The 22,543-nt window shown below is 36.2% G+C and overlaps 1 protein-coding gene across 1 annotated transcript in view; it reads left to right on the forward strand.

The window, feature by feature from the left end:
- The window catches only part of LOC127425502 (gamma-aminobutyric acid type B receptor subunit 2-like), a 370,336-nt gene that overhangs the window by 184,149 nt on the left and 163,644 nt on the right, over window positions 1-22,543 (forward strand). Inside the window, exon 3 of the mRNA XM_051671571.1 lies at window positions 11,616-11,786. Within this exon, the coding sequence (XP_051527531.1) occupies window positions 11,616-11,786 (171 nt within the window). The remainder of the gene's footprint in view (window positions 1-11,615; window positions 11,787-22,543) is intronic.

Here is a 22,543-nt window from a genome sequence, read left to right on the forward strand (position 1 = left end):
GAGCAGAAAAGCTAAGCTCATTCAATGGCAGCATTGCAGAGAACAATGTTGTGCAATGTTGTCAATATTTCATCTTGCAAGGCCACAGTCTCTGGAATTGGCTAGAAAACCTTAATGAGAATGAAATGCTGTCTATTGACTCAGGCAGCCCAAGTGTCAAGAGAGTCGGCTACACTAGAACTCAGTTAGGGTGCGCTCCCAGAATGCGAAATGTCTTATTTTCTGGCCCTCCATTCCTTTTTTTTTTTCCAACTCATCCCTTTGCTATGTCACTCACACCCATTTGTTCACTTTCACATGCATTTCAAAAGCAAAGGAAAATCACAAGTGAGGTCTCTTTAACATCTCAATTGTTTCTCCAAGAATTCAATGTCATTTAATTTAGACTTTTGCTGGTCTTTTAGATTTTTCTCAATAATGTCTCAATTTGGTCTCAGATTGGCGCAGATCCCAAAGTTTGCAATCAAAATCAAATATTTCAACTCCTCTTTTCTCACCAAATTCAAAATGATCTGAGCTATGCTATCTACATTATTTTTATATTTTTTTTTAGCTCTTATTGTATGTCAATAATTGCGTCATATGTGTCTTTTTTAATCTCTCTTAAGAAATTTTTGGAAACATCTGAAACAAAGTTCATACAATAAAATTAAACTATTACATTTCAAATAATGGCAATACAAATCTACTGTGGGTTATCTCCCCTCTAAATACCCCTTTCTTCCTACACTTCCTAATTTTCTTAGTATTTTTGTCTTGCTTTTCAGTAAACGTACAGTATCTTAAAACAAGATTTAGCTAAATTGAGTGTGTATGCTTAAAACAAGAAAAAAAAAAAAAAAAGAAAAGCTATTTGCCACTAAGATATGAAAAATAAACCTGTTTTCCTTTTGAATTTTGAGTTTATTATCCTCAACCCATCATTGACAAAAAAATATTTTCTTGTTTTAAGCATAAACCTTGCCAAATTGTAATTTTGCTTCTCAAGATAATTTTTTTTCCAGAATTTATTTCCAAATTTTTATTTATTTTTTTTAAATATTTTATTTTGGGGTATATTGTTTAGAAAAAACAAGACAAAAATAGAACATGAGTTAGAACATTATTTTTTGCTGTGTATTCACCCCTACAGTCTCAATGTCATCTGGATTAAAAATCCCTGGTCTCCTTTATTAGACTTATTAGGTGAGCACTGTGACCTTCCAGTCCCTGGGCTGTGGAGCTGAGAGGTGTGACAGGCTGTGGCTCTTCTGTGTAGTTTTAATTAACACTGGCATTGGGAGATTGATGGAGAGAAGACACGGGTTGTCGGCACGGCCTTGCCACTGGCGGGGGGTGGCAATTAAAACTCTGCAGTGGCACAAGCAACAGGATGAAGGGACAATGTGGGGAGGAGAGGAGAGGAGCGGAGAGGAGAGAGGGATTAGGAGACGAATGGGAGCTCACCTGATGCCACCACCCTTAAAAATTTTGTGTTTATGTATGTTTGTGTTTGTGCGTAGGTGCAGATCTGAAAAGATGCCGGAACAAGAAGTAAATAATAATGAAATCTATTTCTTATTAAAGTTATAAGCCACCAGAGTCACTCATTACACTGCACATTACACTGATTTAACTCTGTGCTATTTGCCCAGCTCAATGAACATTGTGCTATTGCAGAGCGAGGAAAGCGGGGAGTAACCTGAAATTTATTTTAAAGTGTTTGTGCACATTTTCTATTGAACATGGCATGATCAAATGATGGAGAGGACCATTCTAAGTATAACTTGGCATTAATTGGCAGTGTTGTCACGCACACTTTCGGCATGTGTGGATCACAGTAGTTTATTGATGCTGTACAGTCCGGGCAGAGTGAGCCAGATCAAGGTGGTCTGCTGCATCCTCATCATGCTGTATAGCACTCAGAACTGGCCCGCAAGATCGGAATTACGCTGTTCAAACTGCATTTAGTGCATATTTTGTAGCAAAATTTATGCCGTTACCTGATCTGTATAATTGTTTTAGTGAATCAGTCACTAAACTAGCACAGAGAGCGTGTGTAAATAAACTGTGCTTTTTCATGACCCAATTCATTTTTAGTGAATTCATCCCTCTGTTTGTTTTAGTGGCCTGATGTACATTTCTTGTCATTTTACATTGACTTCAAATGCGGCTTATCCAATCAGAATTGAGATTCTGAACTATCTGTATTATAAAATGTCATTTGATCCCATTGGAATAGCATGTGTGTGTGGTTTTTTTTTTTCTTTTTTATGAGTATGACCATATTTACACCTGGTATTAAGATGCGTCTCGGGTGATCCGATCACATATGGTCAGGAGAGACACTTCGCTGTTTACACCTGTTCGCTTAAATGCATCTCTTGTGACCACTTGTGTTCGGATTTTGAGGAGAGGGTCTCTAATTTCATGATGTCACACATCAATCACCATGTCAGTGTGTTACTGCATGATAATAAACAGCAAAAAAGAAATTAAAGATAAAGAAAGACCCCCACAAGAAAAACAGCGAACTTTTTCTCCCAGATGCAGTTGAAATTTTATCCAAGCACAAACGCAACATTTCGAACAGAATTTTCCATTATTCTGTAAATGATCCGTAAAACCTGAGCTTCAGATGTGTGTGCTTCTCATCGGTGTCCCTGCATGTTGATACAGACACAATGTTTCATGAAGATCTTGTGCGTGTTTTATTTAAGCGCTTTTTAAAATTTTCAGATCAGATGGTTATATCCTTTTAAATCCGCATGTGACTGCCAAATTGATGATTGACAGGTGAGGGTTGGTGCTTCGCTACTGTCCGGGACACATTCAGGACAGGTTTGTGTTTACACCTCAAATGCAATGTGGTCACATGTGTTTTTGACCATGTCCATATGTGGTTTTGTGATATGATCATAACATTTTTGCACCCCGTTAACACTTGTATTTAGCTCTGACAACATTGGATCACCAAAAATGCATCTAAAAAATTACTGAGTGCACCTTTAAGAGACTGGTGATCACAGTTCAATGGAGACCTTGCATTTTAAATCAGATTTTCAAGGCTTGATACCACCTGGAGATGCCGGTTCCCCCTGCGAGAGGATCTGTAAGGAAAGGAGAAAGCCAAATTTTTTTTTGTGATTACTTTCTTTCTTATTCTGCCTTGTTGACAAACTGAATGATCACACTGATCTTGTGACTCGACAGGAAGTGGAGGAAATCAAATTCATTAGAGGTCATTACTTTTATCAATCTGCCTTACTTTCAAAACACTTTCCACTATCCCTGCTTAAAATGCAGAGACTCTAAGTAAGCCATTCGTAGATTGATTCCCCTGAAATGTATAAACACTGTGGCTCTGTTGCACTGTTTCAAACAATCAAAACATTGTTTGTTTGTTCATCCCAGCCAGCCTGACACAGCAACAGTGGTTAAACAATGGTGTAAGTTTTGGGTGGGACTGTCTGTTTGAGCAGCTAATGGGAAACTGGGGCCTTGTTCAGGAAAAACTCATAATTTTGCATTTCATTTTGTGACACTAGTGGCACAAAAATTACACAATTCACCTTTAGAACAGCTGTGGGACTAGATTGGATCTGCGACTCATCAGTTGTTTGTGAATATGAAGATTTATTATCCTAAAATATATATATATATATATATATATATATATATATATATATATATATATATATATATATATTTATCAGCAAGATACTACAGCAGCCTTTCTCACAACTCTGATGTTTTTAAAAAAAGAGTTGTATCTTAGTGCATTGTGCTCTGACTGTTCCCCTGTGTGGATTGAGCATTCAGCATGTAGGCTAGTCTCAACAAAACAAAGATTAGAGCAACCTCCAAGAGACCCTTTAATGCTCAGAGAGTCCCGTAGGTGCATTTGGATTTAGTGGCACTAGCATGATAAAAATCCTTAATTGGCAGCACTAATCTGTGTGTTTTGAACAACAAAAACTTCATTGAGCTGAGCGACGGATTGACATGGCACGGCATGGCAGTGTTGCTGCCTCTTATTCTGGAGTTGGCCACTGAAGTGAAAGCAGGATTACACTCTGATAGAGGTCTAAATCAGCTAATTTGCTGCACAAGAACAAATTGTAATGCTTCTAAACACTCCAGTCTCTCATATGAGAAAGGGAGGAATGAGCATTGTGATTGAAAACTTTGCACTGCATTAATTTGAGGTTATTCAGTATTCAGTTTTACAGGATAACACCATGTTCTAACCAGGCATGGTACGATAAGCAATAAAAGTGACAAGTGAAAAAAAAAAAACTCTTCCATGAAAATTTGAGTTTTTGTTCTTACCAGCCACAGCCATGACAATCTAAGAGCAGGGTGTCAGGACATTTTGGCGATCTCTGAGTATATATTTCTGTGGCGTCGTGCTGGGTAGCTCCACCCCTTTTTGACTACCTCCGTATGTAGTTTTGTGATAGGATCATAAAACATTTTGCACCCCGTTTTCACCTGTATTTAGCACTGACCACACTGGATCACCAGAAATGTATCATTGGTCCAAATTAGAACTCCTCATAAATGTACAGTACATTAAACATCAAATATCTTATAATTGACTGTGATTGTGTTGTGTTTAGAGGTCTGCATGGGCCTTAAAATGAAACCTGTACCCGAGACTGTGTGGCCCGACCCTACACGGCCCGAACGATACCGTCAGATTATAAGACCAAACCCGAAATCGCTCACTATCTTTATAATTTCTTCTCCTAGCAAGTACTGTTGCAATAGGCTATATTTTATGTAAGCATATAGGCAACATTCATAAGAGTATTGAAACAGTAAAGATACAGTTTTAACAAGGCACGGCAGCCCCTCAGTACACTAGAGCAGAATGGAAAAAAGCATTGCCTCACCATTTATTTGCTGAAACTTCACTTGGTGCAGAACAATCTGGAATAATATGAAACAATGCAACAGTCCCCTCTTTACTGCCTGAACTTGTTCTGAACGTTGAATCTTTGTGACATCTGCGCTAATAACAATTTAGAAGCAGTGCAAAGAATGAAACAGAGTGTAGGTGTCTTGACGTGTTTTGAAAGTTATTTTAAATTGACACGGTTTAAACAGTGCCGGTCCTGTGCGAGACGCTGGAGAAAAAGCGAGACATGGTGCAACAGTCAAAGACATTCGTCCAGCATGTGTTTACATAGGAAAATAATGGGAAAACAGAACAGTTTAGCGCAATAAACACGTTTGGTGTGAACGACCCCTAACTCGTCCATTCACGCGTCTTTGAGTGAGAGCGCGTGCGCGAAACAAGTTCGGTAGGCCTGTTTATTAAATTATTAATTACAAACCCAAACCCGACACGAACCCAAAGTCCTACTTGAAAAACTGACCCGAACCCGGCCCGAAACCTGTCGGGTTCTCGGGTCCCACCAGGTCGGGTTGCAGACCTCTAGTTGTGTTGCACAGCAGTTTCACGTTCAGTGTGGACAGAGAAATTATTTGTCGCTGGAAACTTGTCGCTTTGTACCTGTTTGCAAACAATAAGCATATGATAGTTTTTGTGAAATCGCAGATTTTTTTGGCAGATAAATACAAAAGTACCATTAAAGTGTTGTAGTTCATATGACTAGTGTGCTTGATTAATTCTTAAAGCCATACAATAGCTTTGTGTGAGGAACTGACTGAAATTCACTATCCCTTTAACTGAATGTACAATTGGGTTTCATATGTTCAACAGGTGTGACACCACTGTCCTGAAACGAGGTACTTTCGGGTGAAGAAACGGGTTTCATCGAGGCAGGACGGAAAAGGCAAAAACCGCAACCAATCTAGATAGTGTCTGTCTCTGAGTTAAAGCACACTTGGTTTAAAGAGAATCACAAACTGCTAATCTCTGCCATTATCAGGAATCTTAATATCTCATCTTCTCCTCCACAACAATTAACCCTACGTTGATTGAAATCAATATCTCTCCTAGAGGACACAAAATCATTATATTAGATTACTTCAATCCCTTCCAATCCCCTTTTATATGGCCATGTCCATGTTAAAAGGAAAAATGGATGTCATATTGGCCTTCCTTCCTGTTTAACATGGAGCAGGTTGTCTGATTATGTCCGCACTCTACTTTGAGCTATAGCGTAGCTTCACACATTTCCTCTATAATATAACAGTGGAAGTAAGCCTTTTTTTCAAATCTGTCTGTCCTTGTCTAAATATTCACAGGTCTAAATGTTTTAACAGGGTTTAATAGAATTCACTGAAATGTAAGACTGTTGTTATTCGCAAGTTCTCTGGCTGTCATGGTGTGTACACACCAGTGTGCCATTGTGAGATGAGGGAAAGAATAATTTTTTTTTTTTTTCTCTGCATGACAAATTCAGCTTGCTTATCTTTTTAAGGCAGTTTAGCTCAGGTAAATGTGTAAACATTTGTCAAATTAAGTTCATTTCAAGGTAATTTGGTCTGTGATCTTCATCTTAATGAATGTCTCTATTAGGTTAATCTTGTGTTGTTACACAAAATGGTATATGTTAGAGATGATTATTTAGGCATAGATTTGTGTGTGTATTTGTGCATGTTTATCTCATCAATATTTTCTTCATTGTCACTAGGGCTGTCACTGTGATTATGACGATTAATTGCCTGTTTTAGGGATGTGGCGATTAATTGTCCCGTTAAGGGCTTTCATGATTAATTGTCATATAAATTGTCATATTTTTTAAGGTGTGTTTTTTCTGCCTGTGTGCTTCATACACCTCATTACATATTTAACTTCAAATAAATGAAATAATGAAATAGGAATACACTATGATTTGCTTTTAAGGCTTTAAAAACTTATGAATGACATGAAAAATAATGTTTTAAATATCAAAATATTTCTAAATACTTAAAATATGTCTCTTTTTGGTCAACTTTTGTTTTTGGTAAATTTTACATTTACACTTCTCTTTTTTTTTCTTTTTTTTATTATATTTTATTATATTTATATTATATTTGTATTATATTATGCAATAGTAAAACATTTCTTTTCTAATTTCTCCACTTTCATACATTATTTTAATGCACTGATTAAACCCACAAGCCCTTATTTGTCATGAAGCAAAACCTTTGAGATGTCGTTTCATCATTTTATCACTCCACAGAAATAGAGTAAGCGTGCGTCTCCTCCTCTTTGTCACTGCGTGTCATTAACACAGTGTGTATGAACCAGGAACATTTGCCATTACACGATCGTTTAAAGTGAAACTCATGGGAGTTTGGCACGGGCCTCAGCACACGCTCTTCAGGACAGGAGCTGGTTGACCACCTTGGTGCGGCTCAGTGACGCTCGGACTCGGAGTTCAACTGAATGACACACAAACGTGCCGTTCATAGAATTTATACAGTATATTTGCTTAAAATTCCCTTATTTTGGGCATTATAATGTGATTGGAATTTGAATGCCCAATAATCAAATTTCATTAATCAAATAAAACTATTATATTTTCATTTGATTAAAGCTGTACAGTATGCATTTGATTAAGCACAATTTGATCATAGTAACATTTAATTAAAACATTTAAAATTACAGAACAGAAAAATTAAAACAGAAAAGGCATAATTTGTATCTATAAGACTTTCTGCTGTTCTTTTTGTCAATAATTTTCTGTGTAATTTCATAAAAAAATCTGAGTTTTTTTATTTTTAAGTATCGAGTTAGTATCGATCCCAAGGTACCAGGGCGGGTTTCGTACCAAAGCCAAACTTTTGGTATCGGAGCAACCCTTTTGTGACTAGAGATGCTGAAAACTAGTGAGGCGTGACGCAACCAAAGATGCTCCAAAAGCGTCAGTCTGATGCATGAGAATTATGCCAATATGTTCAGTGATATGGAAATAAAGCAAACAATATTTTGACTTTTAAAGCCACGTTTTGTATTGTCTAAATGCATGTTGCACTGTTGCCACAATAAATATATATGATGTAATGTTTTTGAATGATCTGAATTGCAATATTTATTATATTTATCATTATTTTAATTATTATAGACTAAATTATCTGCATTTAAGGTGCCTTTCTTAGTAAATATTAATTTGTGATTAATTGCAATTCATTTGATTTATTAATCGGCACATCATGAAATTAATTCAAATAAAAATTTGAATGGATTGAGAGCCCTGATAAAAATAACAATTTCAAATAATTAAATAATCCATATTTAAGCAAAACTTCTTTTTTTATCAATACTTCTTAGTAATAAATGAAATATAAGTTTATTTATCAATCAATCAATTTATTTTTATATAGCACATTTAAAAACAACTTTGTTGACCAAAGTGCTTCACAATCAAGAATCTAGAAACAGTTAAGAGATTAAGAATGAAGGAAACATCTAGGGCTGCCCCCGATAGTCGACCAAAGGTTAGTTGATGAGAAGAGTCTTGGTCGACCAAATTTTGATTGGTCGGTTGGTCACAGAAAAAAACTCCACAGAAAAATTACGAACACCGGTATTACCGCTGGTTGGACTGTAGGTGGTACTATGGGGTAATTTTCGTTAAGCAGGGTTAGGGTTAGGGTTAAGCCTACACAATAAAGCAAGACACATTGATTTCAAACTTAGAACTTTATTTTTTATTTATTTTAACTAAAAATTCAAATTGCACTCCAAACGAAATGAAAAAGCAAATAAAATTGTGTGATAAAAGAATAACTATATACACCTTTCCATTTACCGTCAGGCAAGAATCCGTCTTAACATCATGGCGGAAAATTACTTACACAAATGAAGACATAAAAACAATTATAAATGTAAAAATAATAATTATAATGATGATAATAATCACTGAAATATAAATCATGATTCGAGGTGAACATGGTTTTGTATTATTTTATGATTTAATCACAGATGTATAGGCTGCAGAGTTGTGGTCACAATGAACTGCTCTGTGGAAATAAAGTGAACTGAACTCAAAGCACCTCCTGAGCTGAGGTGTCTGAGGTCATTTGCAGCACTCATAGACGATACTGTTCTTGCAACAAAAAAACAAAACAAAAAATCAGAAAACAGAAACAAAGAGTGAGAACCTTTTACATGCGTGTGTTCCACGAGACTGCACGCCTCCGTACCAACAGCGCGTCATACATGCGCATAGACAGCTTTTCTGTCATCTGTTCTTAATAATATAATAAAGTGTGTTTCTTCATATTAATTTGATAATAATAATAGCCTAATAATAATAATAATAATAATAATAATTTAATACATTAATGGGAAAACGAGCCAAATATCGTCTTGACATCGTCAAAGGCATCAGCTATTGGCGATCACTCTGACCATCGTCGATCCCCGAGATCATCATCTGTCAGCACAACACTAATGTGCATTTCTCTCTATAAATTAACACAATGTTCAGACAGTCTCCTTGCTGGTTTTTTCGACACATTCAGAATCATTACCGCTTTTGCCGGTGTCGCTGCAATCAGAACCTGTTCTCTTTGGCATGGCCCATCTTTCTTTAGAGACATGAACAGCACATCCTTCATCACTGTCATCCTGTGACTTCGTCACTACTTTCATTTACCAGAGGGGCTACAAATGAGTCTAGATGAGACACTGTTCCCACAGCTCTCCAGAGGTCAGGGGGTCATGGCCACTGCTCACAGAGCAAAAGTCAATTCCATTTCACCTCCTATTCACAGCAAAATTAATTTAGTTGATCTAATCCCAAGCAAAGAAACCAATTCCAATTTCATTTTCAGTTAAAACGCTGATGTAGACTGGAATTGCTTAGAACTTGTAATATTTTTCTATTGAGGCGTTTCCTTGGCCTCTAATGTACTGTTTACAGCTGCTTAAATTAATTGAACACACCTACAGATTCAACAACCCAGCCATATAAATTTTCATAAAAACATCAACATGCCGCTTTTGAAAGATTACATTACCATTAGCTATTCAGTTTAGATTTTTTTGCACTGCACTGAAAATTTTGTCAAATTAAATGTGCAGCCGCTCAGCCAGGCAGACATTTTATGACTGTAAGCAAATAGTGTGCTCCCTTAACAAGTATAAGACAGCTTTTTCTATTTTAATTCAAAGCATTTCCATATGTTTATCTCTAAGAGACTACAACCCTCAGGAACATTTGTTAATCTACTGTAGGAGCACTGGCATAAAAATTATTCCATGATGTTTAGGGCTTTTTTTGCTCCAGTTGAGGCTTAAGATGCTCCACTTGGTGTTTGACAACATGAAAAAACTCTTCAAATGTGTGAAGCCTCATTTAAACCTTCCCTTTCCAATGCCTGAAAAGACATAAACAAGCTTAACATGTAAAATCTGAAAAGTACATTGAGGAGTTTTTGTTTTAAATGATCTTTTGTTATTTGAGGCAGAGCCGAGCTCAATTCACTCATTGAACTAGATGGAGAACAAACACTTAAAGGGACAGTTCACCCAAATAAGAAAATGATGTCATTGTTTATGCATGCACATGCCATTCCCTTTTCCATACAACAACATTTCATAGTGACTATGCCTGTTAAGCTCCAAAAAGGACAAAAAAAGCATCATAAATGTAGTCCATATGACTCATGTACTTTATTTTAAATCCCCTGAAATCATATGATTGCTTGAACAGATTAAACAGACCCAAATTTAAGTCAATAATTAATTTATCTTTCAGTCCAATGAACTGGTTCATTAAAAAAGAACCTGCTCACAAGAATGATTTGTTCATGTACTGACTGACACGTTTCTCAAATTCGACTCACTGACTCTTGAGTTAACAGCTCAATGGAGGAGAATTTTATTAGTGAATAATGACTTATATTTCAGTCTATTTTTCACACAAATTAATCAGATGACTTGGAATATACTGTAGAGCACCACTGCATAGGCTTTGGGTTTTCTGTGTATTATTCCTTTAAAATTTTAGGCTCTGAGTCTGTACATATACATTCACAAGCTGATTTGCTGAGGTCAACCGTCAGCGGTGCCAACGTTAACTGCTCCTGTCACCATGGGCACTCTCCAAAGGTGTGAGTGCTGTCTTTTTTATAGAGATGTGTTAGTGTGTTGATTCATTCACACCTACACTCTAGACTCCTGGAGTCCTGGCACACTGGCTATGGGCCGACCGATTGTGCTCTATCCAGCATGCTGGGCAAAACAGCCCAAAGTTTAATGTGAGCACACTCTTTTATCTCAGTTTAATTATGCCATGGTGACATAATTTATAATGTACTGACAAACTACTGCATTTTAATATGACTTTGCATTATCTACATGTGTATGATTTGAGTACATTAGCATCTGATTTTTTATTTTATTTATATTTTACATATTTTTGAATGTGTATTTTTTTTTATTTTATTTGCTTTACATAATATTTAATCCTTTTTACTCATTGTGATAGACATTTGTTGTAAAACATTAGGATACGTGTGTGTGTGTGGTCCAGCTAAGACTCATGCACATCATATAGTTGCCATATTGAACATAACATTTTCTCTCCAAGTGGTACATTTTTTCCTACTGATTCTGTTGCTTCTAATATATGAATTAAAATCATCACACAAAGCGTAATGGTGCAGATTTATGTCTCATATGTGACCAGTCCTTTGCTAAAATAAGTCTCCCCTACCTCTTTTTTCAGCTTTCTTTTGCGGCCACAACACCTGTGCTGGCAGACAGGAAAAAGTATCCAAACTTCTTCAGGACGGTCCCGTCAGACAATGCTGTGAACCCTGCTGTTGTGAAGTTTCTCAACTATTACAACTGGAGCAGAGTGGGAACCCTGACCCAGGATGTCCAGCGGTTTTCTGAGGTACTGTATGTCAGGGGGAAAATAAATACTTCAAAATTAGGGCACAGACCTGCCTTGGACAGCTAAGTAAGACCAAATGACTGAGTTCAGACATGAAACTCTGAATGGCGCAAGCTGATAGGTTCTTTTTAACTTGTTATCTTTTAACCAGTCGGCTTGCTCACATGTGATATGTCAAACCAATCGACTCACATGGGCTGCATCCAAAACTGAAAATTGCTGCCTTTGGAGGCTATAATACAGATGTAGGATGAAAATAAGGTGCTTTTTAAACTGTTCTGTGACCAGTTTCATTAAGAGTTCCATTCATTCAAAAACACTGCCAGTTAAGCCATTAATTGATTTGGCAGCATGGCAGCTGCCTACGTATTTGGATGCATTTTTATGTATAATTGGTTAGCCAATCAACTTTCATACTCTCTCTTTGCCTAACATTTATATTTTCTCAGTTTCCAAGTAAGCCAGTTTCACTGCAGCGTGCTGCAAGAGATTTCTCTGAAAATGCTATTTGATCAGGTAGTTGCTGGGGCTCTTTCTTTTAGCAGCTTGCACAGTAAGGTCTGCTTTTGGCCATGACACATAGAAGCGCATCTTTATCAAGGTAAGCCATAGCGAAATCAGGGACAAGCACACATCGCTATCTTAGGTCATTAGTTTGAATAAATCCTCACATAGCTCGGCGAAGTCACTAGTTACATAAGCTCTGGTACACATTATGAGACTGTCTAATTGTGTAGTAGCTTGTCATACATGCTTGATGCAGCATATCTTGTTTTTTTAATTGTGAAGCAGCAGCTGCATGTCCACATGCCGACTCAGTATGTCTGTGTATGTTCTAGCAGTAGCAAGTCTCCGTACTTGCTCTGCAGTAGTAGCAGTAGCAGCAGCAGCATAGCATATCTAATCCGGCAAGACCAAAATCCTATCAATATGTCATACCCACATAAACATGCTAAATGTTTCAGAGAGTTATCATGACTGAACTTATATTACTCATCAGAATGTTAATTTCTCAAAGATGTTTTAGTATTTAGTCAATCTGTAGCTAAAAGAAATTGCTGTAGTTTGTGTTCAAAACAGATCCAGAGAAAGACATGGGGAGACTGTTGTTTTAGCCCAACATTTTCTTCATAAGTGCCAGCATTTAAATAAACATAGGATGCAAGTCAAAGCATTTTGTTTCAAGGAGCACAATACTCACTGACCCCTCTCCAAACATAGCGCTTATGGTTGTGACCATAAAGCTCTATTTTGGTCTCGTCACTCCAAATTACAGTGTGCCAGAAGCTGCGAGGCGTGTCAAGGTGTTGTCGGGCATATTGTAACCGGGATTTTTTGTGGCATTGGCTTCTTTCTGGCAACTCGACCATGCAGCTCATTTTTGTTCAAGTATTGCCGTATTGAAACAACAACACCGTCTTTTTCCAGAGCAGCCTGTATTTCTCCTGAGGTTACCTGTGGGTTTTTCTTTGTATCCTGAACAATTCTTCTGGCAGTTGTGGCTGAAATCTTTCTTGGTCTACCTGACCTTGCTTGGTATCAAGAGATCCCCGAATTTTCCATTTCTTAATAAGTGATTGAACAGTACTGACTTGCATTTTCATGGCTTTGGATATCTTTTTATATCCTTTTCCATCTTTATAAAGTTCCATTACCTTGTTACGCAGGTCTTTTGACAGTTCTTTTCTGCTCCCCATGGCTCAGTATCTAGCCTGCTCAGTGCATCCACATGAGAGCTAACAAACTCATTGACTATTTATACACAGACACTAATTGCAATTTAAAAAGCCACAGATGTGGGAAATTAACCTTTAATTGCCATTTAAACCTGTGTGTGTCACATTGTGTGTCTGTAACAAGGCCAAACATTCAAGGGTATGTAAACTTTTGATCAGGGCCATTTGGGTGATTTCTGTTACTATTATGATTTAAAAAGGAGCCAAACAACTATGTGATAATAAATGGCTTCATATGATCACTATCCTTAAATAAAAGACAGTTTTTTTGCATGATCAGTCATATTTTCACATAAAATAATTTCAAATCATATCAATGTTTTTGCAGAATAAACACCAGCATAACTAAGAAGCAAACCAGAGATGCAAATCAGCTGTTCAGCAATTTCTTTCTTCTCACATAATAATGTAATTTCAACTCAAATCAATATTTTATGTACATTTACTTATTTATTTGGGAAGTAGTCTTGTAGTAAGCTGAATAATGAGCAGTCAGATGGTTATTTTTACAAAATAAACACCAACAGAACTCCAACACAAACCGGAGGTGGAGTGCAGCTGTTCAGCGATTTGCAAATCAATATTTTATATCCATTTATTTATTTATTTGGTTAGTAACCATGTAATAAGCAGGATAATGTACAGTCAGACGGTTGTTATTGCGAAATAAACCCCTTCAGGGTGATACAAGATCCTGTTCACCCTATCTGTGATTATTTTGCGAAAAAATCATCCCTTACATATTTGCCAAGATCTCAATCGTCTTTCAATTATTCACTGCAAAAACCTGTATGATTTTCTTTCATCTGTTGAACACAAAGAGACGTTAGGCAGAATGTTAGGTACTGACAGCCTCAGTAACTATTCACTTTCATTTCATGGGGAGGTGCGCTGTCAACATTCTTTACATTTGTCCTCATAATGGGTTTGGAACAACATGTGGTTGAGTAAATGACTGAATTTTCATTTTGGAGATAACTAACCCTTTAATACCAATTTGGCTTCTTAGATAAATTCCTCTCCTTTTATGTATGTTTATACAAAAGATATGTATTGAGATGAAGGTTATTTTTGCAGAGTCAATTGGTTACTATACATCCAACAGTTCATTTTCAAGACTAAAAATCCGATTTGACTATTAAAAAAGAAATAGCAAAAGCTTTTGTAAGATCACTCTCTGTACCAAACTGAGTGAACAGCATTGTGCTATAGGCTTTTGGGGGTGTGGGGGGTGGGGGGGGGGGATAAAGGGGGTTGGGGGATAAAGTGGGTTGGGAGGGATAAAGAGTCACAGTGAGAGTTGTGGAAGGTATAAATCCCTTTATCTTTGCCTCCGGAAGGAGTTAAACAGGCACAGAGGAAGAACCTGATCCCATCACCCTGCCTGGGGAGGGCACTGAAAGCCTGAATAGCATGTGTATGCCGGTGTCATACTCTCTCGCCCTCGGCGGTGCTGTATCGCAGTGTAGCTCACCCGCACTGTGTGATGTGACATTTCAGGAGGAGGTGCATCTGTTGTGTCACAGAAATTAGGAAGCGTACAACCTGAGAACCTGAGAGTCACTGGCCATTTCATGGAGACTTCATTTGCCTATGATTGCTGGTATTAATAATATCCATTTCAAAGGCAGAAGCCCCTAGATCTAATTGCTTTTATTGGAATTCTTTCCGCATAATACCTAGGCCTGGGCTATATTTATTTAATATTCACTATATATTATAAATTATTTTGCTGGTGATATAAAATAAATCGACACAGCGAATATTGTGATGATTTTAATACCCTTTTTATTTGCCCTTTAAAAGGACAGTTCACCCGAATACATTTATTCTGTCACCATTGTTCTAAAATATTATAAAAGTTCCAAATGCATTTCTTTCTTCCATGAAACACAAAAGTAGATGTTAGGAAGAATTTTAGACCTAGTCAAAATTCCACTTAGACACTTTTATTGTTTGGAAAAAAGATGCACTGAAAATGAACGGTGACTGAGACTAATATTCTGACTTGCAAACGTTGAGACAGATGTTTAAATAGTGTCTCTCATTTAAACTTCAGTAGCAAAAAAAAAAAAAAAAACTTTTTATTTTGAAGTTTGATAAAAAGTCTGATTCAACAATTCATTTACGTCATCAGTCAAAATAAAATGTTAACTTGCCATTTTTTTCATATAAATTGGATGGCCACTTCTAGGGAGAGTACCCACAGTACTAAATTTTTAGACAGTTTGTCTAATTGTGGACAGATGAAAATCTAAGATCTTCAAGATAATTTTGTAACCCTTTCTAGCTTTGTGCAAATCACCAATTCTTGATCATAGGTCTTCTGAGATTTCTTTTTTTGTGAAGCATGGTCCACAAAAGCAGTGCTTCTTGTGATGCAAATTTTTGAGTGCTTTTCATTAACCAAAGTAGCTCTAACCCACACCTACAATCTCGTTTCATTAACTGGATGCCAGGTGTAACCTAAGGGTTCACATACTTTTTCCAACCTACACTGTGAATGTTTGAATGATATATTCAATACGTACAGAACATTACAATAATGTGTGTATTATTATTTAAAACAGATTGTGTTTGTTTCGTTATTGTAAGTTAGTTGAAGTTCAAACAATATTTTATGACACATTTATACATACATTATACAAATGCAGGTAATTCCAAAGGGTACACATATTTTTCCTTGCCACTGTATTAAAAAAAAATGTATTAACCTTATAATGTATAATATATTTAAATTGAATAGATTGTAAAGAATTGTACTTTCACCATACATCAGTAATTACGGTAAATGCAAATATTTATTTTGGTTTGTGTTACCACTTTCATCGCATGCTAAAGCAAATTATCTTCATCTCTTTCACCTTCTCTTTCTTTCGAAATGTGTGAAAATCAAGAGATAATGCAAGAAGGCGAGCATTTGGAGCAGGTGACCATATGGTTTCTCTACTGTAGTATACTGTCCTTACACCAAGGTGCTCCATTACTGACCAATTGGACACACTTCAGTAGCTTTAGTAATGGGTCTCTATTCAGGAATACGTGTGTACATGTGGATGCATGAGTATGTGTGCGTGTAATGAAGTTTCTGCTTGTTTGATAAGTGATTAAACATTTAGGCAGCCAAGCTAATTGCATTCCCCAAGGAGATGATCCAAGCACAAGTCATCCAAATGTTCTGTTACGAAACGGACCTCATGGGCAGCAGTATCTGTGCGCATCAGCTTGTGTGTGTGTGTTAGCCATTGTGTTTTTCTTTGTGCCTGATCACGTCTGTTTCAGTTTAAAGGCTCATTAAAACTAGGATGCATACCTCTGTAAGATGGTACAAGTCTTGTCGCAACTCTGAAAACTGAACATCAAACAAAACTCTATACCAATTCCAAATTAAATGTAAAACAGCTGATTGACGGTGTAAGACAGAATGAGTGAAAAGTCTGTGTGTGTGTGTGTGTGTGTGTGAGAGAGAGAGAGAGAGAGAGAGATAGCAAGAGAGAATAAATTATTGGATATAATATTGTTTCTGTTCTCTGTTTTAACATCATGCATTGGTAACACAATGAACAGTCATTCCAATAAAGGTTCAAATGTGCCATAAATGAAGACCCGGACACATCTAGCACGTTGTCTATAGGGTGACCAGGTTTTGAAAGTCTCAAACTGGGACACCAGGGGGGTTCACAATACATGCATACATATATTGTATTAAAATATGTAGCTAAATTAAATATAACATCTTTTAGTATGTAAAATGGTATTTTATTATACGATTTTAACCACATTTTAGATATTTGTAAAATGTACAAATTCCATATATTTATTCTATCCATAGGATGTCATATTGCTTTTGTAATAATGATATGACTTGTCAGTGCTTGAAATTTCTTGTCAGCTACTGTAACGTTGGATTCTTGCAATGGAAGAGAAAGAGAGGAGACGCAGGAGTAGATAGTCTTTTAATAATGAACGCTGGAGTGGAACAAACAATAAAGCTTAACAATAGTAATCGCTGGAGTGGAGCAAACACTTGAGTGGAACAAACAGTGGAGTAGAACAAACGCTAAAGCTAAACATCACTAACTAACAACATAACGTAACACTTCAAGAACTGACATTGAATGAACAAAACAGGAGGGTATTTATACAAACAGTGCTAATGAGCAGTGGCGGTTCTAGCTTGTATGGCGCCCTGTGCGAAACCCGCTTCAACACGCCCCCAAAGTTATTGACCGGGGTGGGGGGGTGGTGCATGGGGGCGCCCCCCGCAAGATGCCACCCTGGGCAACGGTACGTCACCCATGCCTAAATCCGCTACTGCTAATGAGGGAATTCAGGACAGGTGAGGAAGATGGGGAACAGATGGAAGTGATGAGGGCAGTGAATTCTGGGAGATGTAGTCCAGGGAAACAATTCAAAATAAGAGTCCTCAGAACAGAACTGTGAATAACTGTGACAGCTAAACATTTTTACACAAAATTTGCAATATTGGAACTTAAAAGTTAAAAAAATACAATTCCACTATTCCACATTTAAGTGCTTGTACTATTTTAAAAAAATACAGCTGTATGAATATGACCTGCAATCTCTTATTTAACACTGTGGCCATGGGAAAGTGAACATTTACAATGACAGCAAAACATTTCAATTCCATTTTCACGTGTTGTGCAAAGAAATAGATTTATATTTCTATTTCAGCTTCTTTCAGCTGGTTGAACATGCATTTTCATTTGGGCATTTCTAATTTGCGTTGGATGATGACAGAGAGCAGCAGAGAGCGCCAAGCGCGTGAGTCGTTGTCATGGTAACCAGATATATTCTAAGTGGATTGCTGCAAAACTAGAATGAAAGTATCGTCAAATCAATGTGCAGTGCAATAAAATATCTTCCCTTCCCTGTAATCGATACCATACACGATACCAAGAAGGACACAGTGACACACCTTGTAAAACCGGGACCGACTTCTGGTCACCCTAGTTTTCTACCTGCTTTGCTTCTCTCCATGATGTACTGTAGTGATTCCCTCCCGCTCTGCCTTTGCTAATGTAATGAGGGCAATAGACATCTGCTAGTGCTATCGCTGCCTAGTGACATCTTCATGTTAAGGTGATAGCGGGTTTAAAGGTTTAAAAACTTATCGTAACAAAAACGAAAACTACATATTTTTAAAGATTATTTTTCTATTATTTTAGTTTTTTCAGAACCATGAAAATGTATTTTAGTTTAGTTTCAGTTTTTCTAATTATGTTGATTTTTATTTTTATTTCAGTTTACGAAAATGTTTTTTTTTTTTACATTTAGTTTTAGTTTTAGTTTACGATAATAACTTTGGTGCAATCCAGTATAGACATGTCCACAATTATATCAGACTGAATGTGTCTCTCTCGCATCTGTTCCTCTGCCTGAACACAGGTGTGTAAGGCCACTGGGAATATTCCAACACAAAAATAAAACATGAACAAAGGTTAGCAAGCATGGGAAAGTATGTCTATAGATATAAAGTGTCTTGTCTATTCTTGTTTTGAGGGTTCATGGTTACTCAGCAATAGTTTGGGGACAAAATTGTCCCCAGAAGTGATCTAAATTTGGCAAAACCTCCCTTTCGGGACATCCAGGGACATTCTCAATTGGTAAAAAGATTCATAAATGAATAAATAATGTTTTTTATTCTAAAAGTGCATCTATTTTTTTAGGGATTATGTGTGAGTGTGGGTTAGTCTGTAATAATTATAATTAGTGTTATTATATAAATGAATATTCAAATAAATCAACTATTTAAATCAAATTTAAGCTTCTTAAAAATTTGGGGTGAAATTTCTATTTTAAAAAGTACAAATAACTTCCTTTAATGTCATGTACTTGCAGGTAAAATAATAAAAGCTGTCCTGTTTGAAATGTCATGTCAACTAGACATTTTAATACAAATTATTAACAAGTTGAAACCCTAAAAAATTAAACAGAATTACACGTATACCAATGAAACGCTTGTATCATGAAAAAGTGCAGTGTGTCATAGCTGTTTGAATGTGATCTGCCAGGTCCGATTTACCTCTGTGAGTGTCAGTGTGTACAGTGACTGAAAACACCTCACTGGTATTTTTATGTAGTAAAGGGGTGGTGTAGACTCACACCATCAACTTTTGGTGAAAAATACTTTCTTTGCTCCCACACGTAATCCGTTTGATTGATTCTTCTCAGTAGCTTCAATAAAAACAGGAAGTTAGATGACAAAATTTGGAAGAACAGAGTGCTGAAAAGGGGCAGGGCTGAATAACGTGAATACAGTTGTTCTAGGGCATTGCTAGGTGGTTGCTCTGTGGTTACTTACTGGCCCAAGTCAAAAGAGCCCACCCCCAAGTATATAATATATTTTCATCCCTATAGCTGAGGTCCCTCCTAATGCAAGTCTTGTATTTTTTACCATTTTTATCATTTGGAGGGCAACATTTTTAAGTCTGATCACTTTGAAAAGTAAATTGCACACCTCTCCTAAACGAGTCACATGACTTGACATATCATTCATGCCCGTAACACAAAGGTACATGGCGAGTTATGCCCCATAGTGTAATGCTGCATTCTAATGGACCTGGGAAGCTCCTACCTCTGAGTTGGGCATTCGTTACTATGACATGTCATGCATTCAAGTGGGAAACAAAATACAACAGAAGCCAAACTTAAATACACAATGAACGACAGCAAAATCTCTTTTTTTTCTTTTCTGTTGTACCAGTGAATAGCCATACCTGAACACACAGTAAATTTTACACGACCTATATGATTTATTAATGCATGGTTTCTAAAAAAAATAAATAAAAATGTTCTCTCCTTAAAACAAACTGTCATTAGTCATTAGTTGACTGTCATATAACATTTTAATATTATTGTAATAAAGCACTGAAATTTAAATAATTTTGCCAAATCATTGCTTTCCCTCATCTTTCATGTTAACATGCCCCTTCTGACGTCGCAACTCATGTATTATCTAGAATTTTGAGTTTCCCACTTGTAAGTACGACTTCGCTTGATCATTCATGTTCTCGGAACTTGTAATTACGAGTACAAAATAGTTAGTTGTTTTTTTTGTTTTTTGTTTTTTTCAAATCCCTTATTCTAAATATAAGCAATAGTAACCATAATGCTTTCCTTATAGACACTTATAAGTGCTGATATTTAAATCCATATTGGCAATGTTTTGCAAAGGTAGAAGAAGTATGCCTCTCTCTAGGAGTTGTAGTCTTTGGGACCTTGAAAATAAGTTGATAAGAATAGATCACAAATATAATATCAGCAATATGACTCATACGTAATTAAAACCAACTTTAATCCTTAATTAGGACACCTATTAATGGAGGCATTTTTAACATTTACTGAAATTTAATTCCACAACATAATTATATATATATATATACTGTATATATATATATATATATATATATATATATATATATATATATATATATATATATATATATATATATATATTATATATATATATACAGTTAAAGTCAGAAGTTTACATACACTTAGGTTGAAGTCATTAAAACTCTTTTTTTTAACCACTCCACAGATTTCAATGTAGCAAACTATAGTTTTGGCAATTAGTTTTGACATCTACTTTGTGCATGACACAAGTAATGTTTCCAACAAATGTTTACAGACAGATTGTTTCACTTTTAACCCTCTGGGGTCTGAGGGTGTGTTGGAGAAGTTTCGACATGCCTTGACATTTGTGCTTTTTTCAGTTGCTTAAAAACATATTAAAGTCTGATAACACTGTATTCAGCACAAACCGGGCTACAATAATATGAGAGCAACATGTATGTACATACATGTATGTATTTTTGAGAAAATAACGTTTATGTGTCGTTTTTGAAAAAACAAAAATGTTAAGTCACTGAAATAAGGCCATATAACACATACTAAACATTTGTTCACAAGACTTTTGAGAACTGGATCTTGTAGCCTAGAGTTTTTGCTACAAAATGATGTGAAAACCATCCTGATCACTCATTCATACAAAACAATATAGTCATTTAACTTTTGTAAGACACTTTTAGTGTTAGAAAGGCCATATTTGAGGAGGCGTGGATGATCATGAATATTGATGTGATTCACACCTGAGGAGACAAAGACCCCTCCCCTGGGCCTATCAGTGAGGAATGTGACTGAGAGAGAATGAATTTGAGGAGACTTAATGATTGAATGTATTGTTTGTAGCTTATTCACAAAATCAAGTTTAAGTTAAAAGAAGTAATCTGACTATACATTTTCTTTACATAAAGACTTTACTTAAAAACTTTATAACTACACTACCGTTTAAAAGGTTTTAGATCTGTAAGATTTTAATGTTTTTAAAAGAAGTCTCTTCTGCTCACCAAGACTGCATTTATTTGATCCAAAATACAGCAAAAACAGTGATATTGTGAAATATTTTTTTAAAATTTAAAATAACTGTTTTCTATTTAAATATATTGTAAAATGCAATTTATTCCTGTGATCAAAGCTCAATACTTTGAATACTGGCTGGCAAGTGTGGAAATAGTCCAACTAGTAAAATATGTACATGTTTATATAAAATAGCATGTCAACTAATGTAAGTAAAGACTTACTCATCCGAAATTGTATCCTCAGCTGGATTAAGTCACTCTTCAAAATGCAAACGTTCATTGTCGGAGTCCCGCTCTTCTTCTGAGGAAAATGTGAACTCTTCGTCACTATCCAGAACCGTCTGTAGAGCGTCCTCACCTGTGTAGCATGCCATCTTCAGACGTGCAGGAAAGTGAATGAATCTGATGAACTTGATGCTTTTTAAGGCATTGTTGGGGGCATTTACCATTTGCATTGATCGCCTCAGCACATTACCATATGAATAGCGCCCTCTGCGTGTGGGTGGGATCACATTAGCGATAATTAGCTGAGCCAGGAGAAACTGTACATCTCTTAAGTTTCATACAGATTACATTGCAGGAGAATATTTGTTTTAAATTTGAATTGTTTTATTTAAAAGTAGACATTTTAAGCTTT

This window comes from Myxocyprinus asiaticus, chromosome 34 (genome assembly GCF_019703515.2).
Source record: "Myxocyprinus asiaticus isolate MX2 ecotype Aquarium Trade chromosome 34, UBuf_Myxa_2, whole genome shotgun sequence".
Taxonomy (NCBI): Eukaryota; Metazoa; Chordata; class Actinopteri; order Cypriniformes; family Catostomidae; genus Myxocyprinus; species Myxocyprinus asiaticus.